The following is a 22,993-nucleotide window of genomic DNA, read 5'->3' on the forward strand; positions in this document are numbered from 1 at the left end:
ATGTAAATGTGACTCTTCTATAGCATAGACTCTGTGCTATCTCACTGGATCTTTAAAGATATCGAGACACTTTATTGGTCTTATGAACAAGAAAATGGATTTGGTATTTATAATCCATCAATCCAACAACCAGACCATTCTGGTGCAATTAATTCATGTCTATGGGAATTAACCTTATTACAAATTCATCATAACCCTCAAATAAGAAAATGGGTTGATTCAATAAAAATTCTTCTAATTAAACACTGATTGAATATGCTATTAATAATTTCTTTCTTGTTACATCATTTATAAAACATAAATCATTAAGAAACCAAGAAACTAAATTAATTAACTATGTATTTTATTCATTTTACATAATAACGCAAGGCTGTCTTAATAACTCTTTTTGATCAGTAAAATGATACTTATTCATGACGTCTTCTGGATTGGCATTTCGTTTTTGATAGAAAAGAATATAGGCAGTGTTGGTACAGATGCTATCAGAAGAAACTTGAGATACAGACTTATCATCAAATTTTAGCCATTTGTCTTTGTCAACTTTACAAATTGCAGTGTAATGACTCTCATTTAATTTTCCAATATGGTTAATTACTGCATACAAATCATAAACATCTTCTTCAGTAGTTTCTATTGAACTATCAACTATGTCCTTTGCTTTTAATCCTTCAATAGGGAAAGTAACTTCGATATTACTTTTAATCCACTTATCACCATTTTGAGTGAACCTTTTTAAGTTAACTATCAAATATACTGGCATAGAGTATAATGAAATAACACTGGTTGCAGAACAAATAGCCTGACAATGTGGACATACCCAACCATCATCAATCGAAAATTCATCAGGTAAATTAAGTAATTTAAAACAATCAACTAATTGAATAGGTTCTGTTTGTAATTTTCTTAAGTCTGTAAAACTTTCATCTTTAAGATATAAGTCAGCAATTGACTGGTCATATTTAATTAATGAATCACTTTTCCAGTCAATACAAACAGTAAATGTAAACCCATTGAAGTCATATTGCTGAAGAATTTTATCTGTTAATACACACCCACAACAGTCTTTATCCCATGGACAATCAAAACAATTCTTTCCATCATAACTTGTTACTCTTAAATCAAATGGTAATTGTTCTAATCCTTTTGATAATAAATATTCAATATTAAATGTTGTTGGTAAATCAACAAATATTTTATTTTCTTGGACAACAAGTTGTCTAAGAGCAACTCTAACGTGCATTAATATTCCACGTAAAATATTCGATACTGTAAGTTCTTCATATGAGTAAGTAAGAATAAATGGTAAGGAAACAACTGAAGTTAAATATTTATTAAAGAAATATACTTCGTTTTCAGTAACAATCCTATGTAAACAATTAATCATAACAACTCCTTTCTTTGATATTTCAGTCTTCATTCTTAATGGTGTTAATGAAGTTTGAGGGATAATCACTGTATTTTTTATTGAATTTCTTAATGCAACTTCCATTGATTGTCTTGGTGCATAAGCCATTTTGTTTGTAGTTGATTGTCTTTTAACTGACTTAGTTATAACTGAATTTAAGCATTTTCTTTCAGGAAATATGGAAGGGAATTTTTCTACTTCAAAAACTTTAACTCCATTCGTTAAATTTTTTATTGGAGTTGAGTCTTTTAAAATGTTGAGAATTATTGACCCTGGAGCATCAGCGCATAACATATGTGAAAGGGATAAACCACACAATAAACTTAATTCTTTAAGACAATCACCTAATAATCGTTCTTGGGTACTTTTAATTGAATACTTAATTGGAATTTGACCATTCATAGGTACAACAGTAAAATTAATAACCTTAAACTTTTCAGATGGTAATGGAACAAGTACAATATTGGATGGATTCATTAGATATCTTATATGATTGCAAGACGTACATTGAACTTTATTCTTAGTCATAACAGTAAATGAGTCTGTGACTATTGATTGATTTAATGTATTGAATTCTTTCCATGCATTTTGAGCAATAATCTTCAGACTTTCATTTGGAATTTCTAAATAGGGTAATCCACATCCTGAATTCCTATTTACTGACTCATGAAGACAACCTAATAAATACGTTAAATATTCCATAGCATCATGTTGGTCTTTGTCATTAAATTGTTGAGTTAAATTGATGAAAACTTCTCTAAACTCTTTGATTGATACAATTACTGGTTTGTTAGATGGTTTCCATAAATTATATAGCAAATTTGAGAATGCATTTGCAAGGTTTTTCAATGGTCCATTTGTCGTATCTTCTTTAAAGGATTGAGATAAAAAGAAGTCTCGAATTAAAGGAGTGTGTGAAAGACATTGAATAACAGTACTAATATAAGATGTATTCCCTTCATTAAAAATACCATACTCACCCCCACGGGTACCAATGCAAGTTAGTCCATCATTTACATTCTGAATTTCTGAATATACACTAAGTGTTTCAAGACAAACCCATGACTCTTCTTTAAAATATTGATAAATTTCTATACCATCATCAATTGATACAACTAAGGGGATATTTGATTTTCCAAACATTAATACTCGTGTTTTATTAATTGGTAATTTATATTTAGTACATAATAATTTATGTAACTCTCTTAATGAAGCAAATCTGGAAATTAATAATATCTCAATGTGTGAAGTATTTGAAGGTATTTCTAATTCTCCTCTTATATGAATAAATGAATATAATTTTAACGGAAATAATTCTATGTCTATTCTTTTCTTTTCTTGATTATAATATAACCTTCTTTCAATTACATTTCCTTCATGTTTATACCATGAATTAATCACTAAGAATACCTCTGGGTGTAGAGGAATAATATCCCTTTCTGTAATAGTTGGTTTAAGAGTTACTGCAACTTTATCATCTAACAGTAAATTAAAATTAATTCGTTCTAAAGGTTCTCTTTTACTTGAATTAAGCATCATAGTCCATTTTGAAAACCAGCTTGATGGAATTAGAACAACGATTTCACCTGGTTTCATTTTGTTTAGTTCATACATACTCATTAGAGCATTAAAGACTTGTGCCTCTGTTTCTAGTTTTTTTGGTAAAACACCATGAAGTACTGTAGTGGCTTGTGTCAGTTGATCAACCAAAGTATATAAATTACTATTAGAAGAAAATGTATCTTCAAATGTGTCATATGTAAATTGTTCTCCTAGACTTTTTAATTCTTCCCAAATAAATTCAATAATTTTATTTTGTAAATTAAATTCACCTACTGAGTTATAAACAACAGAATAAAAAAGTGAAATAGACTCAACAATTGGAGTAACGAATTGTTTATTAACAATGCCTTCTTTTGGTGGATTCAATATTTCTCTAATAAATTGAAATTTTTCATTTTTTGAAACTTTTGTAGTGAAAGTAATAGCAATAAAGAACTCATTATATTTCTCATTCTTTATTAATGTTGTTAATGGAACTAAAATTGAACGATTTAAACTAAGAGCAAATACTGATATGACTGTTTGAATTTGAATTCCTTTAGATGTATATTTTAATGGATGTAATAAGTAGTAAATTTCTCTCAATTCTTTAATTGACCTTTCTTTAAAATTACATAAACTATCAATAGTTGCGTATGTAGAAATAATTTTACTTGTTACCTTAGAATGTTTTAAAGTAGAAATTTTTGGTTTTGTTACATCCCACATTAGCAAAAGGTCATTAACTGTTCTTTCTGGTTCAATTAAAGGATATCCTTTTTTAGGCATTTTACTACCATTAATAATCCATTTAAATATAGGAAGATTTTTAACTTTTTCAATATTGATGTGAAACGTTAGATAATCAATAAGATCTGTATCAGTGTAGTCTTTGTGTTTATTTTGTGAAACAAAATCTTCAAGTAAAATTGTAATGTCTATATTTGAGTGTGTTTCGGTTGTTAAATCATAAAAAAAACGATAAACTTGATCTCTTGTTAATTGATTTTTATTTCCTATATATAAATCAACAATAAAACATGCACGGGTATGACGAGGTGAAACCATAAATATATACACTAAAGCAACAACAGTTTCAAATGAAATTTTTTCAGGGAAAATACTAAATATTCTTTGAGTAAATGGTTTAGGAATTCGACTAAATAAGGTATTTGCAAGATGAACATTATCAATACTTGAAGTAGGAAAATTTTTAAGACATTTCTCAAGAATTTGTTTATAGTTTATTGATTGTGGTTCATTAACTATTCTGAGGCTAATAGTATTTCCCATAGTAATAAATTATTTCAGTTTCAAAAAGAAAAGATTTTTCTTTATGTTGTAACGAAAACCAATCTTCTTAATTTTATTGAATTACCTATTCTTCATTTTTGTTAAAATAATGTTTTTTGTTTCTTTTTTTTTTTTATTAAATAAATAAATGATAATTTTTTATTATTTTTTTAATTTTAATAATATCAACCCTGTTTTGAACTTAAAAAGTTGTAGTTCATCCTATGGGTATTGAACCAGCCTTAGAAGCTATTGCTAGAAAATACAATTGTGATAAAATGATTTGTAGAAGATGTTATGCTCGTCTTCCACTTAGAGCAACTACTTGCAGAAAGAAGAAATGTGGACATTCAGGTGATCTTAGACCAAAGAAGAAGATTCAATCAAAGAAATAATTTACTCTTCTGTCTTATTATTTATAATTAATATTTATTTTTATTTGTTAAATTTAATTTTTAAACAATAAGATAAGTTAACCTCTTTTTTTATATTTTTTATAAAAATTAGTTTTTTAAAGTAATAATTTTAATTATATCTCCAAGTAATACTAAAAACTCTCTTTTATTTTAGTTTGACTTCGTTCATTACTATGACGTTGATACCCTTTTTGTTATTATTTACTTTTGTATTTTCTATTGATACAAGTGTCTTCAATAACCTTAGAATTTATCAGGTTATGGTAAGTTCATTCCAAGATGGTGATTCAAGTAGAGGATATTGTACTGGATATGGACCATCAACACATTGTGGTGATTTACGAGGTATTATTAATTCTCTTCAATACATTAAAGATTTAGGAATGAACGCATTATGGATGACACCTGTCTTTAACTCAAATGGAGGAAGTAAATTAGATTCAACTGGATATTATACTTATGACTACTTTAATGTAGATCCAAAATTTGGAACAAACGATGAACTTCATGAGTTAATTAATAAGGCACATAACCTTGGATTATATGTTATTCTTGACGGTGTATTTGGACATCACAAATCAGGAAATGTTGCAGCTAGTCCAAATGGAAAATATCCAGAGGGAGGAAATAATCCAGTTAGTTACCCAGGGTCATTAGAGTTTTATAAAGAGGTTGCTACTTATTGGATTAATAATTATGAAATTGATGGATGGAGATTAGATCAAGCTTATCAAGTTTCTACTAAAAATCAAGACAAAAACTATTGGACAGATATTAGAGAAATTATTGAGTCAACATGTGATAACAGAAAGAATCAAGGAAAGCAGTGGGGAATCCTTGGGTATATGGTTGGAGAAATTTGGGACTCTGCTGATAATATTAATAATTGGGGATATTATGCCTCTGGTGGGTATGGACTTAGATCATGTTTCCATTTCCCAGGAAGGTATTATTTAGTTCAAACACTAGCATGTGAAGAATCAGGAAAAGGAGGGTATGACGCTGAAAACTTAAAGAATATATTCACATCAGGATATCCAGAGTATGCATATCCAAATATGTTTATGACAAATCATGATCTATTGAGATTTGGTAATTTAATTAGAAAGAAATATGGATACGGTAGAGACAATAATGATTATTGGGGTAGACATAGAGCTGCAATTGCATTCCTTGCTTCATACACTGGACCAATTACTATTTATTATGGAGATGAAGTTGGAGATCTTGTAGAATGTTATAATAACCCAGGAGATTGTGGAGGAGCTTACAACGATAATGCTGCTAGAAGTGATGGACATATTCAAGGATTTGACTCAAATGAACAAGCTCTTCATGATTTTACTGCAAAATTAATGAAAATTAGAGCTTCCAATCCTGCATTATATCAAGGAACAATCCAAAATGAGAAAACCGATAAAGGTTTGTATAAAGTTGATAAAATATATGAAAATAATAAAGTCCAAGTAATGATTAATGTTGGGACATATTCTTATGATGTTAATTGTGAAAAAGGTACTGATTTAATTACTGGTAAATCTTATTCTGGTACTTGTCCTCTTACTGCATTTGGTGTAATTTTCTTAAAATACAATTAATTCTTTTTAGTGCTTTATTTTACGTTTTTTTGATTCATTCTTAGTTGAATTAAGAAGAGAATATCTGTAAAAAATATCCATCAACAATGACGTATGAAGTTTAAATGAATAAATTTATCAATGCCTCTTTAATAATGAATTGTTTATGTAATAGCATTTATTACAGTAATTACATACAAATTATATTTCAGTTATATTTTAATATAAATGATTAAAAAATGTTACTCCAAAATTTAAAATAATTTTTAGAAAATTAATTATAAATTAACATACTAAAATAAACAAACCAATCTCACAATTATCGAAGTAACACAAAAATATAAATTATTTTTAAAACATGAGTCATAAGAAATGATTATTAACGATCTGTAATTTATCGAGACAATAATGAATTAAATTATATTCATAAAATAATTGTAAAGAGATTGAATAAAGAATAATATAAAATAGAGAACTAACAATGTAAAAATAATCAAATATTATTGAAATTAATTAATACATCATTTATTATTAAGACTATTATTATCATTAAAACTATAATTAAAATTTATTAAGAATTTTGAATATAATTATTCAAATTATGAAAGAATATTGATTTATTCAATAAATTCTAATACCATATAAAAAAATAGATGTATTAGAAAATAATAAGAAAATAGAATATATTAAACCCAGTTAAATAGTAATTTCTCCATATTTATAAACTTGAATTATGGAAATTCATGAAATGACTCTTTACAGTATAATATTTAGCTAAGAAAAAAGGTAGTGATCAATTTTACTAAAGATAACTTCCTGTGATGAAAAAGAAACTAAAATTGTTTTATGAAATGTTGGATTTTGATAGAAAAAAACCTACAAATAGAATTACATTTTTCAGTTATTTTCAAAAACAAAGAAAAAATAGAATAAAAAACATTCTTCTCAATAAACAATCTTAAAAATCAGTTCAATGCAACAACCTCAAGTTAATATTTCAATTGAAGAATATGTTTCATTCAGACTTGGAGAAAAAGAGTTATCTACAATAAGAAATGAAAATGAAAGATTAATAAAAGAAAATGAAAAAAAGAAGGAAGAGCTCAATGCATTAAAAAAGTTACTTGAGAATAAAAGAATTGAAGTACAAAACGCTTCAAGAGAGTACGCAAAAATTAGAAGTAGTTACGAAATTAATAAAGAAGTACTAAAACAAATTAATAAAAAAATTGGAAATACCACAATAGAAACTACTGAACAAGTTATTCCACCAGAACCAAAAGAAATTAAAATGGAAGAAACCGATGAAGAAACAATTGAAGAACAGATTAATAAATTCTCTATGATTGAAAGCGAAAGAGATCCAATTGAAATGACTGATGAAATAAATGATGATGATACAATAGATGATAAAGAAGAAGGTGATTCAATAAAAAAGATAAAGCTAAGATTCACTGTTCGTTACGATTTATTGCTAACTATCTTTTGTGATAAATTAGAAAAAAGAGAAGATGTAAAAATACTTAAGGGTTATCCTTCAATTAGAAGCAGCATTTTATTTACTGACTATTGTAAAGCTATTGGAGTTAAATTCCCTTCTTGTATTAGAAATGAAAACCAAAAAAAGTGTTTTGTTAGAATTAATGTTGGTAATTTCAATAAATGTATTACTAAATTAGAGTCTGCACGCATTTCTGATGGTTATCAAAGAAACCTCCTTGTAATTAAAGACAGGTATCCACATGTTCAATATGTTGCAGCAGGAAGAATTGACATATAGATTTTTTATTATTCAGTTAATATTAATGTTATCTATCTCAATAAAAAATCATCACCATTTTTATTTGTTATAAAAAAAAAAAAATAAAAAAACTAAAAAAACAATAGAAAAATATGCAGTATCAGGAATCATCATTCTCACAGTTCTTTTATTCTATTCCTATCGTCACACGAGTATTATTCTTTACTACATTATCGTTTTCAGTTGTTGGTGTCTTTTATCCAGACCTTTTTTATTTGTGTTATTTTGACCAAGAACAAATTGCCAGTGGTCAAATCTGGAGATTATTTACTCCATTTTTCTGTCAACAACTAGGATTTTCTTTCCTTATTCATTTGTTCATGTTATATAATTTTAGTAAAGAATTAGAAGAAGAATATTTTAACAAAGACACAACAGATTACATTTTCTATTTATTATTTAATTTTTGTTTATTAAATACATTTTCTGTATTTGTAGGACCATTACATTACTATTTCATTTCGCTCTTTGTTTACACGGCATCACGAGCTAATCCTAACTCAATCGTCTCTTTATCATTTGGAATTACTCTTAGAAGAATGTATTTACCATGGGCATTAGTGGTATTAAACTTTATTTTAGGTGCTCCAATATTACCACAAATTCTGATCATTTTAATTGCTCATTTCTATTATTTCTTAAGACATGTTATTCCAGTACATTACCCAACACTTCCACGACTCGTTTAATTTAATTTACTTTATTAAAAGAAAATTCATATCATTTTTCAAAGGTGACAAAGTATTAAATTTATTATAAAATCTATTTGTTCACTCTTCCATTAGCTTTAATGTGTTAATGTAATATTAATTCTCCATAAAATTGTTAAAAAATGTAAAATGTGACTTAGAAACTGTATTCCAAGACTCATATTCAAAACAACAATATTCTCCATTTTCTGAAACTTCCGACGTATAAATTGGATCATTTAATTTTTTAAACCACTTTTGATATCCTTTATGATACTTCCATTTTCTTTGTTTCAACATTTCAGCTGCCTGTAATTGTAACTCTGTTCCCTGGGCATAATAAAACAAAAACATAAGAAATTCATCTTCTATTTTATTTGATTTAAAATCAAATGGAATAGGTTGTGTTGGGAACCATTTAGGTAACGTTAAGTTACTTGGTTTTCTTTTAGGAGATTGTTGATGATGAAATTGTATCATACTATTATATGAAAATTCAATGTCTTTGATAGTTTGTAACGTTTTTTCATCAACCACTGGTGAAACACATTCTGTTGTTTGTTTCGTCGTTGTATTACTTGTTCGTTGTAGTGTTTGATTTTTATTTTCAACTTTTAGTGATTGAGTTGTTGTTTGATGAGGAGAAGGTTGTTTTTGAACAAGACTTGGACTTGTTTTGATTTGTTGCGTTGATGATTTAACAGTTTGTTGAGAACTTTTTGTTTGAGTAGCCCGAGACGATTGAACTTCTTTTAATGAAAGTTGAGGTTGTTTAGTTTTGTGTTGTTGAGTAATATTATTTTCATCATTTTCTGGTTGTTCTTTTTGTATTTCATTATTTCTACGTTCTTCTTCTTCTAATTCTTCTTGTTGGATTTGCATTTTTAAGCTTTCTAAATCAAACCGTTTGTATAATTCAATACTATCGTCACTAGTAATTATTTTACTTTCAACAGTCATCTCAACTTCTTCTTGGAACTCATTTACCTATTAAATAAATTTAAAGTGTTTATATTAAAGTAATAATAAACAAACATCTTCATCATCTAAAAATCCATATTTTAATGCCTTATCAATAATATTTAAATTTTCAATATGGTTTTGAAGCATAGAAATTTGTTTAAGAATTTGATTTTTCTTTTGTTGAGACTGTTTTTTCTTTTTTTGTGGCTCTTTCTCTCTATTTAAATCTTCAATTTGACTCTCTAAATTATTAATAATTTGTTCAATCCATGTTTGTTCTTCTTCCGAGCTTTGTTCTTGATCAGACCCACTATCACTTACTCGTGCTAATCCTTCAATTGAGTAAGGTTTAATTTTACTAATTCTTTCTATCTCTTTAAATGCTTCCATTCTTTCTTCAATTTGTTTCTTAGCTTCTGTTAGTTGATTTTTATTTTTAATTTCAGTTTGTAACCATCCTTTAATTTGTTCTCTGCACTTTTGTAATTTTTTTAACGACTTCTTAAGGTCCGCTTCTACTTTTTCATGTTGATGCCCTCCTTCAGTCTCGTCTAGTTTTTCTCGAATCTCATCAAATTCTGCAAACCCTGAGTTCATAACTTTGAGAGTTTTATCGATATCACTTTGTACCTTTCTATTCGTTGACATAACTATGAATTTTTTTAAGATTGGGTTCTTTTACTTCTCCAAAACCCGTTTTCCTATTTTTTATTTTTTTTTCCTTTTTCTTTTGAAAAATTCATTAAGAACTTCTATGTTAATAATTTATCATACCATATCCTTACGAATACTACAAAAAAAATTCTAGATATAAGTAAAAAAGGAATCAATTTTTACTTGAAAACTTTACCATCGAAGTCTTTTCTTCCTCCAAAATCTCCTTCCCATGCAAGATATTCAGTAATAAGAGCTTTATCAGCAACAAGATCAAGTTTCTTCCAATCATAAAGTTCAACATCATCACAGTCATTTAATTCCTTTGGCATTTCAGTTCCTTTGAAAACCCAAACTCCTTCAATTTGGAATGGTTTTTCATTGCCGAAAATGAGAACTGAACCAAAAGCAATTTTATTAAATCTTTCAAGTCTTTGGAACATACCTCCAACAAGATTACTAACCATAAATTGCATTGGTTGATTAAGTTCAAACTTATATTTGGAGAAATAGACACAATATTCCTTAGCATCAAAGTTATCAAAGAACCATGGGATAGAAACACTGACTTCTTCATTTGAGTAAGTTCTTTTCCATGAATCAAGATTGAAAACAATTGGAGCTGGTGCAGCTTCTCCTTCGGCAGCCATTATGAATGTTTTTTTTAAGATTATTTCTCTGTGTTATATAGTCTAAGGGTTTTTTGGGATTTGGTATTTAATTTTAAAAACTAAAAAAAGTTAGAGCTAAAGTTCATTATTTTCTTTTTTTTTTATCTTAAATTATAGGGTTTTTTTTTAAGTTCAAATTAATTTTTTTTACTTAGCATTACAATCATAATGGTATACACGTCATTTTTATTAACTTCTGATTATACTATCTTTGGAACAAAATTGTATTATTCTCTCGACTGTTAATTCTTTGTACCATTATTCTCTTATCTCTCTTTGATGAATCATAAAAGACTCAAAAACAGTTAATTTATTTTGTCTGACAAAAGAAGAGTTTTAGAGATTCTTACTTTTTAAAGAAAAGAGTTATGACAATAATGAAAAGATGATTTGGTAAAGAATAAAACTTAATGAGGTATTCATGGATTTTATATTAAAAAATATAAATTGGCTGTACTGTTTTATGAGCAAAACATGAGAGAGTAAACTTTTCGTTTATGTAGCTTCAATTTTTCTGTCTTCTTGTTGGAAAATTAATGTTTCATTTTAAATTATTATATAACTGACTCACCAATTAGAAAAACCAAAAAACTTTTGACCAAAAGAGAAAAAATCTGAAAATTTTAGTTATTTGTGATCAAATGTCACTTCCACATTCGGACGATCTCTATAAACATATAGCACAACCACCCCCTGACTTTTCTAAAGTCCCTCCATTGTTTAGAAGTACACCTTTAATGAGACATCACAATGCATCTAAACCTCGTTTGATAAAGGAAACTACTGTTACAAAACCACAAAACAACACAAAGCACACTTCATTAAAATTATCTGGTTCAAAGCCAATTCCTACTTTCAACAAACAAGCAACATTTGACACAAGTGAATTAACAAAGTTATTGGGAGAAATAATGGAGGAAAAATTACAACAATTAAAAAAGGATGAGATAGAAAGGACAGAAGTTATTGGAGGAAATCAAGTTCTTGCCAACCCAGTTCAAAATGAATTAAAAAGAGAATTAGAAAAAGTAGAATCAGAATTAAAGTTAAATAATGAAAAAATAAAAAATATTGAAATGGAGAAACAGTCAATATTATTTGAAAATGAATCATTAAAAAATCAACTCAATGTACTTAAAAGAACAGTTGAAACAACTAATGGAAATTGGGAAATGGAAAAACAAATGAATGTAAATGCACAAAATAAAATACAAGAACTATTAGAAACAATTCAAAGTCTTAATAAACAAAATAACTTTTTACAATCAGAATTAGAAAAGATTGAAGATAAATTAATTCATTCAGAAAAAGAAAGAAGGAAACTTCACAATGAAGTAATGGAATTAAAAGGAAATGTAAGAGTATTTTGTAGAGTTCGACCACCATTAAAAAATGAAGGGATTAGTGTTGATGTAACTGATAATAATGCTGTTATCGTTAATTCAATTAACTTTAGTGGAAAAAAAGAAAAAATAAAATTTGGATTTGATAGAGCATTTGATAGTGATTCAACACAGCAAGATATTTTTGAAGAAATAAGTCAATTAGTTCAGTCAAGTCTTGATGGATATCAAACGTGTATTTTTGCATATGGACAAACAGGGAGTGGGAAAACTTACACAATGGAAGGAACAAATGATAAACCTGGAATGATTCCACTTACTGTTCATAAAATATTTACAACAATTGAAGAATTAAAAACATTAGGATGGCAATTTAAAATTAATGTTAAATATGTTGAAATTTATAATAACAACATATTTGATTTATTAGTAAATGGAGAAGAATCAAAAAAACTTCAAATTAAATATAATGGGCCATTAGTAATATTACCAGAAGCAAATGTTATTGAAGTTTTTGAAGCAGAAGAAGTTGATCATCTTATTAATATAGCAACACGGAATAGAGCAGTTGCAGCAACTAAATGTAATGCACAATCTTCAAGATCACATTCAATTTTTATGATGGATTTATGTGGAAGAAATATTGGGTCAAATGAACAACGATTTGGAGGATTAACATTAGTAGATTTGGCTGGTAGTGAACGATTAGATGAAAGTGGAGCAAAAGGAGAACGATTAGAAGAAACAAAAAATATTAATAAAAGTTTAAGTGCATTAGGTGATGTTATTGTTGCTATTGCAAATAAAGATAGTCATATTCCATATAGAAATAGTAAATTAACAGAACTTCTTCAAAATTGTCTTGGAAGTGATTCAAAAACATTAATGTTTGTTAATATTTCATCTGACCAACAAGATACATTAGAAACAATATCTTCATTAAGATTTGCAACTAAAGTAAATACATGTGTAATTGGAACAGCTAAACGACATGTTCAATAATAAAAATATTTATTATATTAAATAATAATAAGAATGATTGTTGTTAAAAAGAATTTTAATTGATTTTTATTACAATAAATGTTAAGTTATCACTACTTTCATTTACATATGCTAATTTTAATGTATCAAAAGCTATATTAAACAATCCTCCACTCTTATTAATAATCTCTTCTAATTCTTTCTCAGTTACACCATCAGTAATTCCATCACTCATTAAAAATAATAATTCAATACCTTTTTTTTCTAATTGAATAAAATCAGGTTCAGTTGTTAATGGTGGATGAAGGGAAGGATCTCCAATACTTCGGGTTACCATAATTTGTCCATTAACTCTTTTAACTCCAAACATACCAAAAACAACTCCTCCATTCATTTCAATACGTTCTACTTCGGCACTATTTGTTGCTTTATGTTCTTTAGTAATTTTTTTTATTTTATTATTTTTATATATATATGCAGGAGAATCTCCACAATAAGCAATTCTTATAGTGTCTTTATCAATAAATGCTACTGTTGATGTTGTTCCAGACTTACTTGTTTCGCATGATTTTTCATGTAACTGTTTATGAGTTTGAATAAGTTTTTCTTTAAAAGTTCCTTCGTTCTCTTTAAATGTTTTAATATAATTTTCAGTACATAAATAAGCTGCATCCTTTCCATTATGACCATCAAATACTCCAATAATATCAGTCCCTTCTATACTTGAACAATCTACAAGAACAGTATCTTCCATTTTTCCTCTTCTTCCAATTGATTGACAAATTGCTATTTCATATGATTTAGATGGTTCTATGTGTTGAAGGATATATTCTTGAAACTTTAATCCAGGATCTCCCATTTGACTAATTTCTAATCCATCTACTTTGATAACGTCCTCTCCTGGTTTTAATAAATAACAAAATGTTAATGGTGGTAATTCTAATTGATTGTGTTGATCTTCAAATGACTTTGACAGACTCATACTCATATATTGTTCCATAACTGATGTATCAAATATTATTTTTTCTTTATTTTGAAATGAATAATCATCATAATCAATATAATATTGTGTTCTTTCGTTATTCATTTTAGTTATTAAATTTTTTTAGTTTTTAAAAATAAAAAGTTTTACAAAATAGAATCTATTATAGAAAAGCCATAATGCCGTAAAATGATACTGTTTGCTGCTTTTTCAATAGCAAAAAGAACAGTAAGCATTTCTACAGAAAATAAAGAAATCCATGAATATACAATATGAAATAAAACTAAAAACAAAAGACCATTTATAAAATCAGATGGTATTATCTTTCCTCCTTTTTTCGGAAGTGGAACACCAAATATTAGTTTAAGTATTGTTAAATATGCACCTGTTCCATAACCTGCAAAAAGACCATTCAAGAAACAAATAATTGTACATTCTCCATCTCTTATTCTTAGTATATATTTTGATACCAAACCTGTAGCTATTTCTAATGATGAAATAATAGTAAGTATATCAGTAATGATAGGTGTGTCTTGAAGCCATTTTGAAAATGGTTCTATTTGTAATACTATAGCTATTAAAAACTGTATTATAATATTTTCACAATCAATAGTCAATATCCCTTTAAAAATCAAATCATCCATTGCATTTATTAAACAACCAAATAATGTAGAAATTATTATTCTTTGTAATATAGAATCAAATCTTTTTAAATAAGAATAAAGATTTAGTTGTATTGATAATGATAATGCCACTTTACAAAAAGTAAATGAAACAAGTTTACTACAATATAAACATACTCTCTCTTTGTTTTCTGTCATGAACAATAAAAATGAAATTGGAAGTTGATGAAATATCTTTGAAAAAGTTATTTCAGGACATAAACGTTTAAAACTCACTAAGAAAAAGTTAAAAATAGAACAAAATGTTTGAAAGGATAGATAAAATAATACTATGATATTTGTATCTTTTGATTGTTATCCTTTGTTTTTTTTCTTCTTTAATTGTATATAGACCATATCTATTATTTCATAAATTTTAAACTTCAAGAATTAACATTTTTCAATAATTCATAAATGAAAATTTAATACTAAAGAATTCTTTTTAATTTCTTTCATAACACATGGTACATCGTTGCGCCATTCCTTAGTTATTAGTACGGTCCAAACTCACCTCAAACTATTTATTTAATCACCAATAAATTAGGTGGAGAAACAAAATAACAAGTAAGCTTAGTTTCCAAAAAAAAATCAAAATTCACTAACATACCTTTAAACCTCTTATTCGTTCTTAACCAGAAAAGAAATAAAATTCATCATATAATCAAATACAATAATTTTAGAAAACATTAGCTTATGAATAAAAGATAATATTAAATAGAATACTTCAAATGATTTAAATTACTTGTTGGTTTTAATAACAAAACAGATATAACTTACGTGTTTAGATAAGACATAAATCGTATATTGATATATCAATCGTACAAAAACATGTAATTGTGGTTGCAATTAAAAAAATAGAAGAAAAGTTGAATAAACAAAACAAAAATGAATTATAATTAAAACCATTTCTCTTTCGATAATTTGGATTTAGTACTAATCTTAGAGTAACATTATAAACGTGCATTGGCTATTGTATCAGACACTCCAAGAACTAAACTAAGGGCAACATAAACAATACCAATAGCGAACCATATAATACCTAGTACAACAACAATTAAAGAAATGACTTTGATTTTACCACCATAAACAAAAGAAACAATACCTGGGATGAAATAAATCATTATAACTCCACAAACTGCTCCATTAAAAGCAATTTGAATATCATCCATCCAAAATAATGCTGAAAGCATTCCAGCAAAGGAAGTAAATATTAAACAAATGACAGCCCTTCTAATTAATGATGGTTGCCATTCACTGAAAAATTGCTCATCTATAAGATCATGAATAAAAGTAAACAATGATGGAACTGCTAAGAAGAATGTTGAAATAAATAAACATGCAACAAAAACATCAATAGTAAAGAGAATATTATTTGTGTCATAAAAGTTTGATGGATAAAATAATAATGGAATAGCATGTGTCTCAGAAAATAATGTATTATAAACAAAACTACCATATAAAATTGCATAAACTCCAATTGTTAATAAGGCAGCTAGTAAAGCACTAAATTTAACATTTGGTGATGCATTAATTGAAGGAGAAACTAATGGGAGATTATTATGTGTAGCGAAAATACAAATAAAATAAGGGAAAATAGAGAATCCATCACCAAAAGTATAATTTGGTACTTTTAAATTTTCTTTAATACTTTCATAATCTGGGTTTAATTTAAAATGAATAAAATGTGCAATAGAAGATATTAATAATAAGATATATGCAATAACAGATAATACTCGAGAATGAACTGAGAGTTTAGATATTAAAGGAGAAAATGAGAGAATAGAAAGAATAAATACTATAAAATGAATACTTATTTTAAGAACTTCATTTGATGTCATAAGAAGTCCATGAGTTTCTCCACGAGCATGATTTAATAAGAATTCAAGTAATGCAGAAATTAGTGTTACATATATTGACACTTGAACTAAGTTATAAATTAATTGTACTACTTTGGTAAATGTACGTAATGAATTACCTCCAAATCTCCATGCAATTTCATAAATACTATCGAACTGTGCTTTTAAATTAAGTTTATAAGTTAACCATACAGTAAGAAAACTTATTAATAAGGCAATAAAAATAAGAAAACATCCATAATATGTTGTTGCATATTTTAGTGCTAATGGAGTAATAATTAATTCTGGACCAACTAACATTAAAACATTCTTATAATACAATGAAATCCAAATTTTTAAATCACTAATACTCATAGAATTAGAATAATAAATATTTAGTTCTGTTTTTAATTATATAATAGTTCTATTAAAACTTGAATAAAAAAAAAAGAAAGGTAATATTAACTAAATGGCACAACAATTTATTGATATTGGAGCAAATTTGACTGATGACAACTATTTTGGTGATTATCACGGAAAACACTACCACGAAGAAGATATTGATGTTGTGCTTCAACGTGCTGAAAGAAATGGATTAAGTCATATCATCATTACATCTGGTTGCCTTAACGATTTTAAGAAAGCTATTGAAATCATTAACAAATACCAAAACTTAACTAACATTAAATTAGTCACTACAGTTGGTGTTCATCCAACTCGTACAAATGAGTTAAAACAAGAAGGGTATTTTGATGAACTACTTTTATTATGTGAAAAAAATATTGATAAAGTTGTAGCCATAGGAGAAATTGGGTTAGATTATGAAAGACTTCAATTTTCTGATAAAGAAACTCAAATTAATGGATATCGTACATTAAGTATTCTTCATCAAAAATACCCTCACTTACCTTTCTTCTTTCATTGTAGAAAGTCTTGGTCAGATTTATGTCAATTAAATAAAGAGTTAGGATATAATGGTTGTAAGGGAGTTGTTCATTGTTTTGACGGAACAGAAGAAGAAATGAATCAAATACTAAATGAAGGATGGGACATTGGTGTTACAGGGAATTCTTTACAAACAATTGAGTTATTAAATGTTATGAAACAAATACCAATTGAACGTCTTCATATTGAAACTGATTGTCCTTATTGTGGAGTTAAAAAAACATCTGCAGGATTTAAATATTTGAAAGAGAAAGATTTTGGAGTCAAAGTAGAGAAGTATCAAAAAAATAAATATGTTCAAAGAAGAAATGAACCATCTAATATTATTGATATTGCAATAATCATGTCAAGCATTAAACATATTTCTTTATTTGATTTTGTTAACAAAGTTTATTCAAATTCAATGAATATGTATTTCTCTAGAATGAATTGATTCTTTTTTTTTATAAAGTGTTGGTATTAAGAAAATAAAACTGATAAAACTATTAATTAATAATTTTATTATTTAATGGAAGAACAATTACCTGAGTTTTCTGTTATTCAATTTCCTGGATATGTTAAAAATCCAAATGCACCATTAGAAGAAAAGGTAAAACCACTACTTGATTGTTTTGGAGGAGAAACAGTTATAAAAAATTATTTTCAAGGAACAACACAAAAACTAACGTTTTCATTTAGACCAAATGATAAATGTGCATCAACACTCCCTGTTCATTCTGAGAAATGTAAAAACAAATTATTAATTAGAATTTGTGATAAAAAAATTAATGTTATTGGTATTGTTACTAAACAACTTAGTGTAGATTCATTAGCCCCTTTTCAAGTACTTGACCGGTGTTCATTAAATATGTTAATCCCAGCAGAACAATCTATTCCAAGTCCTCTTGAAATTAATACAGTGAGAATGACAAAAATTGAACAACCTAATAGTGTTGATTTTAGGACAAGTAAAGAAAAAGAACGAATTATTCTTGAGACACATCCATATTCATTACCTTTTAGAAAATCAAAAGTTAAAGGTAAAAAGAAACAAAGTCAAACAATTCAAAATCAAATTAATGAAGAAATGAATGAATAATTGTTATGAATAATTAAATTAATTTATTAAAATTAATATATCAAAGAAACTATTAAAATTTTACTCCAATAAGAATGAAGAAGGAAGTAGAAGAACTTATTTATTTGAAGAATTTTATTTTCGGATTCTATCTTAAAAATAACACGACTTTCCCTCTTTGGAATTTATCATCTTAAAAAACCTCATGTCAAATTGTTTCCTTTGTCCTTGCTTTTCTTTCTTCTTGTTGTGTTTTAACTAGATCTATAAATTTCATATTCATGAGACATACTTTAACTATTGATTCAATTCAACGTGTTGCTCTATATTTTGAAACAATAGAAGATTATAAAAACATTATTCTCTCTTCAAAGAAGTTTCAATATTTATTTGAATATTTTAAATCAAATCCAATACCACTAAATGATGAAACAATTAAATTCTTTCCTAACATAAACACTTATAACTTATTTTCTTTACAGGACACATTCTATGAGTCTTTACCTTCTTTGAAGATTTGTTTTTATTGTAGAATTTCATATCAAAGAAGTTTAAAAGAAATAAAAAAAGGAAATACATGTAAATTTATTTATTATTCAAAAGAAGACAAAAAGAAATTTGGAGATATTCTTCCACCTCAAGTTAAGAAAATTGGCAAAGAATGTTATTGCAATAATCCCTCTTTATCAATTTTTGAAGTTCCTTATTCAATTGTTGAAATTGGAGATAAATCATTTATGAATTGTACTTCATTAACTTCAATTGTTCTTTCTTCTTCAATAACAAGACTCTGTAATTATACTTTTCATAACTGCATATCCCTTCAAAAAATAGAACTCCCTCAATCCTTAAAATATATTGGATATAATTGTTTCTCTGGATGTTCTTCTTTAAATTCAATTCAATTACCAGAAATGTTACTTTCAATTGGTGATCACTGTTTTGATTTTTGTGTTAATTTAACTTCACTATCTATTCCCTCTTCAATAACTTATTTTGGAATTCAATGCTTTTGCAATTGTTCTTCTCTCAAATCATTATCAATCCCTTCAAATTTAACTTCATTCAATAGACAACAGTTTTATGGCTGTTCTTCTTTAGAAAAAATTAATGTCCCTGCTCCTTACTGGATTGTTGGAAAACATCTTTTTTTTAATAAACTCAAACTTGTAGGTTGTGAATTGCCTTCAACTATTAATTCAATCAATAAAATTCCAATTTCATTTGATATGAATCAATCTTCATTTGAAGTACCAACTGAAGTTAAATCCTTTGGAAATAAATGTTTTCAAGATGAACACTCTTTGAGATCAATTAGTATTAGAGAATCTATTGATCGTTTAGATAATTATTGTTTTGAAGGATGTTTATTAGTCACATTAATTTCGCTCCCACCTTCAATTAAAGTAATTGAAAATGGTTGTTTTTGTGGCTGTATCTCACTAAAAGAGATTAATCTTCCTTCTTCATTAACTCGATTAGGAGATTATTGTTTCTATCGTTGTTCTTCTTTGAGTACTATAAGTCTTCCTTCTTCATTAAAAGTGATTCCATATCAATGCTTTAGTGGATGTTCTTCTTTAACATCAATTGATTTGCCTCAAGGAGTCTTAAAGTTATCTGATCAATCATTTAAAGATTGTGCAACACTCCAATCAATTTGTATCCCATCAACAATAACAAAAATAGAAGTTGGTTGTTTTAATAATTGTTTACAACTTTCAGAAGTATTCCTTCATTCCCCAATTCAAAAAATTCCTGATTTTTGTTTCTCTAATTGTATCTCTTTACAAACAATTACCCTTCCTTTATCTATCCTTTCTATTGGAAATAGAAGTTTTTGTAATTGTGTTAAGTTACAATCAATTCAAATCCCCTCATTAACTACATCTCTTGGAAATGATTGTTTTACAAATTGTTCTTCTCTTTTATCTCTTGGGTCATTGCCAAAGACTGCTATCCTTGGAGATGACTGTTTCTTTGGTTGTGGAAAATTGATTTATTAATTCATAACAACTCATTTTTGTTTTATTCTAGTTTTTTTTTCTTTTAAAGAATAAAATTGAGTTTTATTTTTTAATATTGTTAAATATCTAGAAAGAATTATTTCATCTACTATGTTTATAGGTTTTCAACTACTAAAATCTATTTAAAACTTAAATTCGAACATGGATAGTTGTATCCTTGTGTAAGGTAATGTAAAAATTGCCTCAACTATTTTTTATGTCCTCTTAATGTACTGTTTTGTTAGTTGTACAACCGTATTCGTTCTTGTGACTATAAAACATAAATTTACAAATAAACAAATCTTAAACGGTTGATAGTTTAAAAACTTTTTGGTTATCGCAAATGGTCTTTTAAATTAATTTTACTCTTATTGACAATTTTACTATAACAAAACACAATTACTTTAATATATTTAATAAAGTAACTTTTTTCTTTTTTTTGTTTTTCTCTTTCTTGAAAAAAGTATCAATATTTTATTAAGATTTCTTTTGAATAAATAGTAACATTAATAATATAAAATTTAATAAAACACTATAAAGTTGAAATCTTCTTTTAAAGATTACTTTGTTTCCATAATAACAAAAAGAATATTAAACCGAAAATATAGATCTACTCAAATCTCATCAATAAACTTCTTATTTCTTTCCAGTTTTCTTGGAATTAACCTTCTTTCCCTTAGAAGCAGCTTTCTTTGATCCAGCTTTATTTTGTTTGAAAACAGCATCAGTATCAGCAAATGAGACAACTTTCATTCCATGTGCTTTAAGAACCTTATATCTGTTAAGAATAGCAGCATAACGTTTAGCTTCCTTAAGCATAGCAAGTTTATGTAATTTCTTAGCTTCTAATTTTTGAGCCTTATGTTGAAGTCTTCTTGGAGTAACAAGTCTTTGAATCTTTGGTGCTTTAGATCTTTTTGTTGATTTTCCTTCTTTTGGATGTTTTTTAGCAACTTCTCTTCTAATAACGAATTTCTTAACGTCATCCTTTTGTGAAAGATTGAAGAGCTTTCTAATATGAGATGCTCTCTTTGGTCCAGCTCTCATTGGAAGAGCATCATTAGTAACTCCTTCAATTTCTCCTTCTCCTTTCTTAACTACAACTGTGTTCAATACTGAAATATCACCTGCAACAATAGCTCCTCTAACTGTCTTTCTTCTTCTTTCTCCATTTCTAAGTGGTTTGTAACATCCGTTTCTTCCATCAAGAAGAAGTCTGACACGATTGTTGGTAGCTACTCCTGTCATCATTGGGAATCCATCCTTATCACATCCACCTGTAATTTTAAGGATATATCCTTTGAATTCGTCTCCAAGTGATGAAGCATCAACTTCTTGTCCGATTCTCTTATCAAGGAATGGTCTGTAATTCTTTTCTTCTTCAAAATCAAATTTCTTAATTCTTCCAGTTGCTGGATTAGCTACGTTAATCTAGTGGTTAATTTATTTTTTTTTCATTCTTTCTATTATAAAAAAACATAACATACCTTCATGGACTTGAGAACAACTAATAGGTCATTTTTCGAGTTCAAACAGGGTTGGACTATTTTTATTCTTTTTTTTGTTTTTTCTTTTTTCAATAGTTTTAAATAGTTTTTTCTTTTTCTTTTATTATTTCATAAAAGAGTTGAAACTGACACTGTTTTCATTTTAATTTCTCTTCAACAAAAACAGTATAAACTGAACTTCATAATTCTTGCAAAATAAAAATAACTAGAATTAAGTTGAATTAATAAGAGTTGTACATCTTCTGGGATTTCTTCATCTGATTTAAAAACTTCTAATGCAAATTTTTTGAATGGAATCTTTTTATTGACACTTAATTTTAATGCATTCATTCTATTAAATAATAAACAATTTCTTTTAACTAATTCTTGAAGTCTATCTTTAAGACTAATACCATCAATAAAACAATGACGCCATTTAAAATAAAAAATGTTATCTTTATTAATTCTTATAACAAAACTCTCTTCTTCATTAGGGAAAATGGAGAGTAAATTAACAACATCATAAACTCTTCTATTATCCACTTTCATTAATTTAGAAATTTCTTTTACCCTCATAAATCTTTTATTCCTAATAAGGCAGAAAATTACTTTCTTTACATATTATCCATTTATATTGTCTACCAAAGTAACAGTTTAGTAGAGTTTAGTACAGATATTATCATT

At 27.0% G+C, this 22,993-nt stretch overlaps 14 protein-coding genes across 14 annotated transcripts in view, besides 19 other annotated features; 8 read left to right on the forward strand and 6 right to left on the reverse strand.

The window, feature by feature from the left end:
• Positions 1–352: 352 nt before the first annotated feature.
• Positions 353–4,240, reverse strand: EDI_023410 (ubiquitin specific protease, putative; the record flags this gene model as incomplete). The annotated part of the gene is made up of 1 exon (XM_001737521.1): positions 353–4,240. One exon carries the CDS (start codon positions 4,238–4,240, stop codon positions 353–355), a length of 3,888 nt encoding a protein of 1,295 aa, XP_001737573.1.
• Positions 3,199–3,234: a sequence feature (AT_rich).
• Positions 4,241–4,341: 101 nt separating the features above from the next.
• Positions 4,342–4,426: a sequence feature (AT_rich).
• Positions 4,427–4,649: 223 nt separating this feature from the next.
• Positions 4,650–4,775: a sequence feature (AT_rich).
• A 54-nt stretch (positions 4,776–4,829) lies between these two features.
• EDI_023420 (cyclomaltodextrinase, putative) lies at positions 4,830–6,254 on the forward strand (the record flags this gene model as incomplete). The annotated part of the gene is made up of 1 exon (XM_001737522.1): positions 4,830–6,254. One exon carries the CDS (start codon positions 4,830–4,832, stop codon positions 6,252–6,254), a length of 1,425 nt encoding a protein of 474 aa, XP_001737574.1.
• Positions 6,255–6,445: 191 nt separating this feature from the next.
• Positions 6,446–6,522: a sequence feature (AT_rich).
• A 45-nt stretch (positions 6,523–6,567) lies between these two features.
• Positions 6,568–6,590: a sequence feature (AT_rich).
• A 127-nt stretch (positions 6,591–6,717) lies between these two features.
• Positions 6,718–6,924: a sequence feature (AT_rich).
• A 282-nt stretch (positions 6,925–7,206) lies between these two features.
• EDI_023430 (uncharacterized protein) lies at positions 7,207–8,013 on the forward strand (the record flags this gene model as incomplete). Its single annotated transcript, XM_001737523.1, has 1 exon — positions 7,207–8,013. The coding sequence occupies one exon, from the start codon at positions 7,207–7,209 to the stop codon at positions 8,011–8,013; it is 807 nt and encodes a 268-aa protein (XP_001737575.1).
• A 71-nt stretch (positions 8,014–8,084) lies between these two features.
• Positions 8,085–8,125: a microsatellite.
• Position 8,126: 1 nt separating this feature from the next.
• EDI_023440 (derlin-1, putative) lies at positions 8,127–8,723 on the forward strand (the record flags this gene model as incomplete). The annotated part of the gene is made up of 1 exon (XM_001737524.1): positions 8,127–8,723. One exon carries the CDS (start codon positions 8,127–8,129, stop codon positions 8,721–8,723), a length of 597 nt encoding a protein of 198 aa, XP_001737576.1.
• Positions 8,424–8,454: a sequence feature (AT_rich).
• A 117-nt stretch (positions 8,724–8,840) lies between the features above and the next one.
• On the reverse strand, positions 8,841–10,334 carry EDI_023450 (uncharacterized protein; the record flags this gene model as incomplete). The annotated part of the gene is made up of 2 exons (XM_001737525.1): positions 8,841–9,710; positions 9,759–10,334. The coding sequence occupies 2 exons, from the start codon at positions 10,332–10,334 to the stop codon at positions 8,841–8,843; spliced, it is 1,446 nt and encodes a 481-aa protein (XP_001737577.1).
• Positions 9,712–9,753: a sequence feature (AT_rich).
• Positions 10,335–10,519: 185 nt separating the features above from the next.
• On the reverse strand, positions 10,520–10,990 carry EDI_023460 (uncharacterized protein; the record flags this gene model as incomplete). Its single annotated transcript, XM_001737526.1, has 1 exon — positions 10,520–10,990. The coding sequence occupies one exon, from the start codon at positions 10,988–10,990 to the stop codon at positions 10,520–10,522; it is 471 nt and encodes a 156-aa protein (XP_001737578.1).
• A 446-nt stretch (positions 10,991–11,436) lies between these two features.
• Positions 11,437–11,460: a sequence feature (AT_rich).
• A 192-nt stretch (positions 11,461–11,652) lies between these two features.
• On the forward strand, positions 11,653–13,356 carry EDI_023470 (uncharacterized protein; the record flags this gene model as incomplete). Its single annotated transcript, XM_001737527.1, has 1 exon — positions 11,653–13,356. One exon carries the CDS (start codon positions 11,653–11,655, stop codon positions 13,354–13,356), a length of 1,704 nt encoding a protein of 567 aa, XP_001737579.1.
• Positions 12,050–12,084: a sequence feature (AT_rich).
• Positions 13,352–13,387: a sequence feature (AT_rich).
• A 24-nt stretch (positions 13,388–13,411) lies between these two features.
• Positions 13,412–14,335, reverse strand: EDI_023480 (protein phosphatase 1K, mitochondrial precursor, putative; the record flags this gene model as incomplete). The annotated part of the gene is made up of 1 exon (XM_001737528.1): positions 13,412–14,335. The coding sequence occupies one exon, from the start codon at positions 14,333–14,335 to the stop codon at positions 13,412–13,414; it is 924 nt and encodes a 307-aa protein (XP_001737580.1).
• Positions 13,777–13,811: a sequence feature (AT_rich).
• Positions 14,336–14,427: 92 nt separating the features above from the next.
• Positions 14,428–14,460: a sequence feature (AT_rich).
• A 1,469-nt stretch (positions 14,461–15,929) lies between these two features.
• On the reverse strand, positions 15,930–17,189 carry EDI_023490 (uncharacterized protein; the record flags this gene model as incomplete). The annotated part of the gene is made up of 1 exon (XM_001737529.1): positions 15,930–17,189. The coding sequence occupies one exon, from the start codon at positions 17,187–17,189 to the stop codon at positions 15,930–15,932; it is 1,260 nt and encodes a 419-aa protein (XP_001737581.1).
• A 94-nt stretch (positions 17,190–17,283) lies between these two features.
• Positions 17,284–18,192, forward strand: EDI_023500 (uncharacterized protein; the record flags this gene model as incomplete). Its single annotated transcript, XM_001737530.1, has 1 exon — positions 17,284–18,192. One exon carries the CDS (start codon positions 17,284–17,286, stop codon positions 18,190–18,192), a length of 909 nt encoding a protein of 302 aa, XP_001737582.1.
• Positions 18,193–18,242: 50 nt separating this feature from the next.
• Positions 18,243–18,269: a sequence feature (AT_rich).
• On the forward strand, positions 18,268–18,837 carry EDI_023510 (uncharacterized protein; the record flags this gene model as incomplete). The annotated part of the gene is made up of 1 exon (XM_001737531.1): positions 18,268–18,837. The coding sequence occupies one exon, from the start codon at positions 18,268–18,270 to the stop codon at positions 18,835–18,837; it is 570 nt and encodes a 189-aa protein (XP_001737583.1).
• Positions 18,838–18,845: 8 nt separating this feature from the next.
• Positions 18,846–18,900: a sequence feature (AT_rich).
• Positions 18,901–19,097: 197 nt separating this feature from the next.
• Positions 19,098–20,822, forward strand: EDI_023520 (uncharacterized protein; the record flags this gene model as incomplete). Its single annotated transcript, XM_001737532.1, has 1 exon — positions 19,098–20,822. The coding sequence occupies one exon, from the start codon at positions 19,098–19,100 to the stop codon at positions 20,820–20,822; it is 1,725 nt and encodes a 574-aa protein (XP_001737584.1).
• Positions 20,823–20,853: 31 nt separating this feature from the next.
• Positions 20,854–20,909: a sequence feature (AT_rich).
• A 381-nt stretch (positions 20,910–21,290) lies between these two features.
• Positions 21,291–21,352: a sequence feature (AT_rich).
• A 106-nt stretch (positions 21,353–21,458) lies between these two features.
• Positions 21,459–22,660, reverse strand: EDI_023530 (40S ribosomal protein S6, putative; the record flags this gene model as incomplete). Its single annotated transcript, XM_001737533.1, has 3 exons — positions 21,459–22,253; positions 22,310–22,365; positions 22,537–22,660. 3 exons carry the CDS (start codon positions 22,658–22,660, stop codon positions 21,459–21,461), a joined length of 975 nt encoding a protein of 324 aa, XP_001737585.1.
• Positions 22,369–22,439: a microsatellite.
• Positions 22,661–22,735: 75 nt separating the features above from the next.
• EDI_023540 (60S ribosomal protein L11, putative) overlaps positions 22,736–22,993 on the forward strand; it is a gene marked incomplete at both ends in the record, with an annotated part of 636 nt that continues 378 nt past the window's right edge. Inside the window, 2 exons of the mRNA XM_001733335.1 lie at positions 22,736–22,759; positions 22,907–22,993. The exon at positions 22,907–22,993 is cut by the window's right edge and continues 378 nt beyond it. Coding sequence (XP_001733387.1) covers positions 22,736–22,759; positions 22,907–22,993 — 111 coding nt within the window. The remainder of the gene's footprint in view (positions 22,760–22,906) is intronic.

The sequence above is a fragment of the Entamoeba dispar genome, genomic scaffold (assembly GCF_000209125.1).
Source record: "Entamoeba dispar SAW760 scf_1105229460687 genomic scaffold, whole genome shotgun sequence".
In the NCBI taxonomy this organism is placed as follows: domain Eukaryota; phylum Evosea; order Mastigamoebida; family Endamoebidae; genus Entamoeba; species Entamoeba dispar.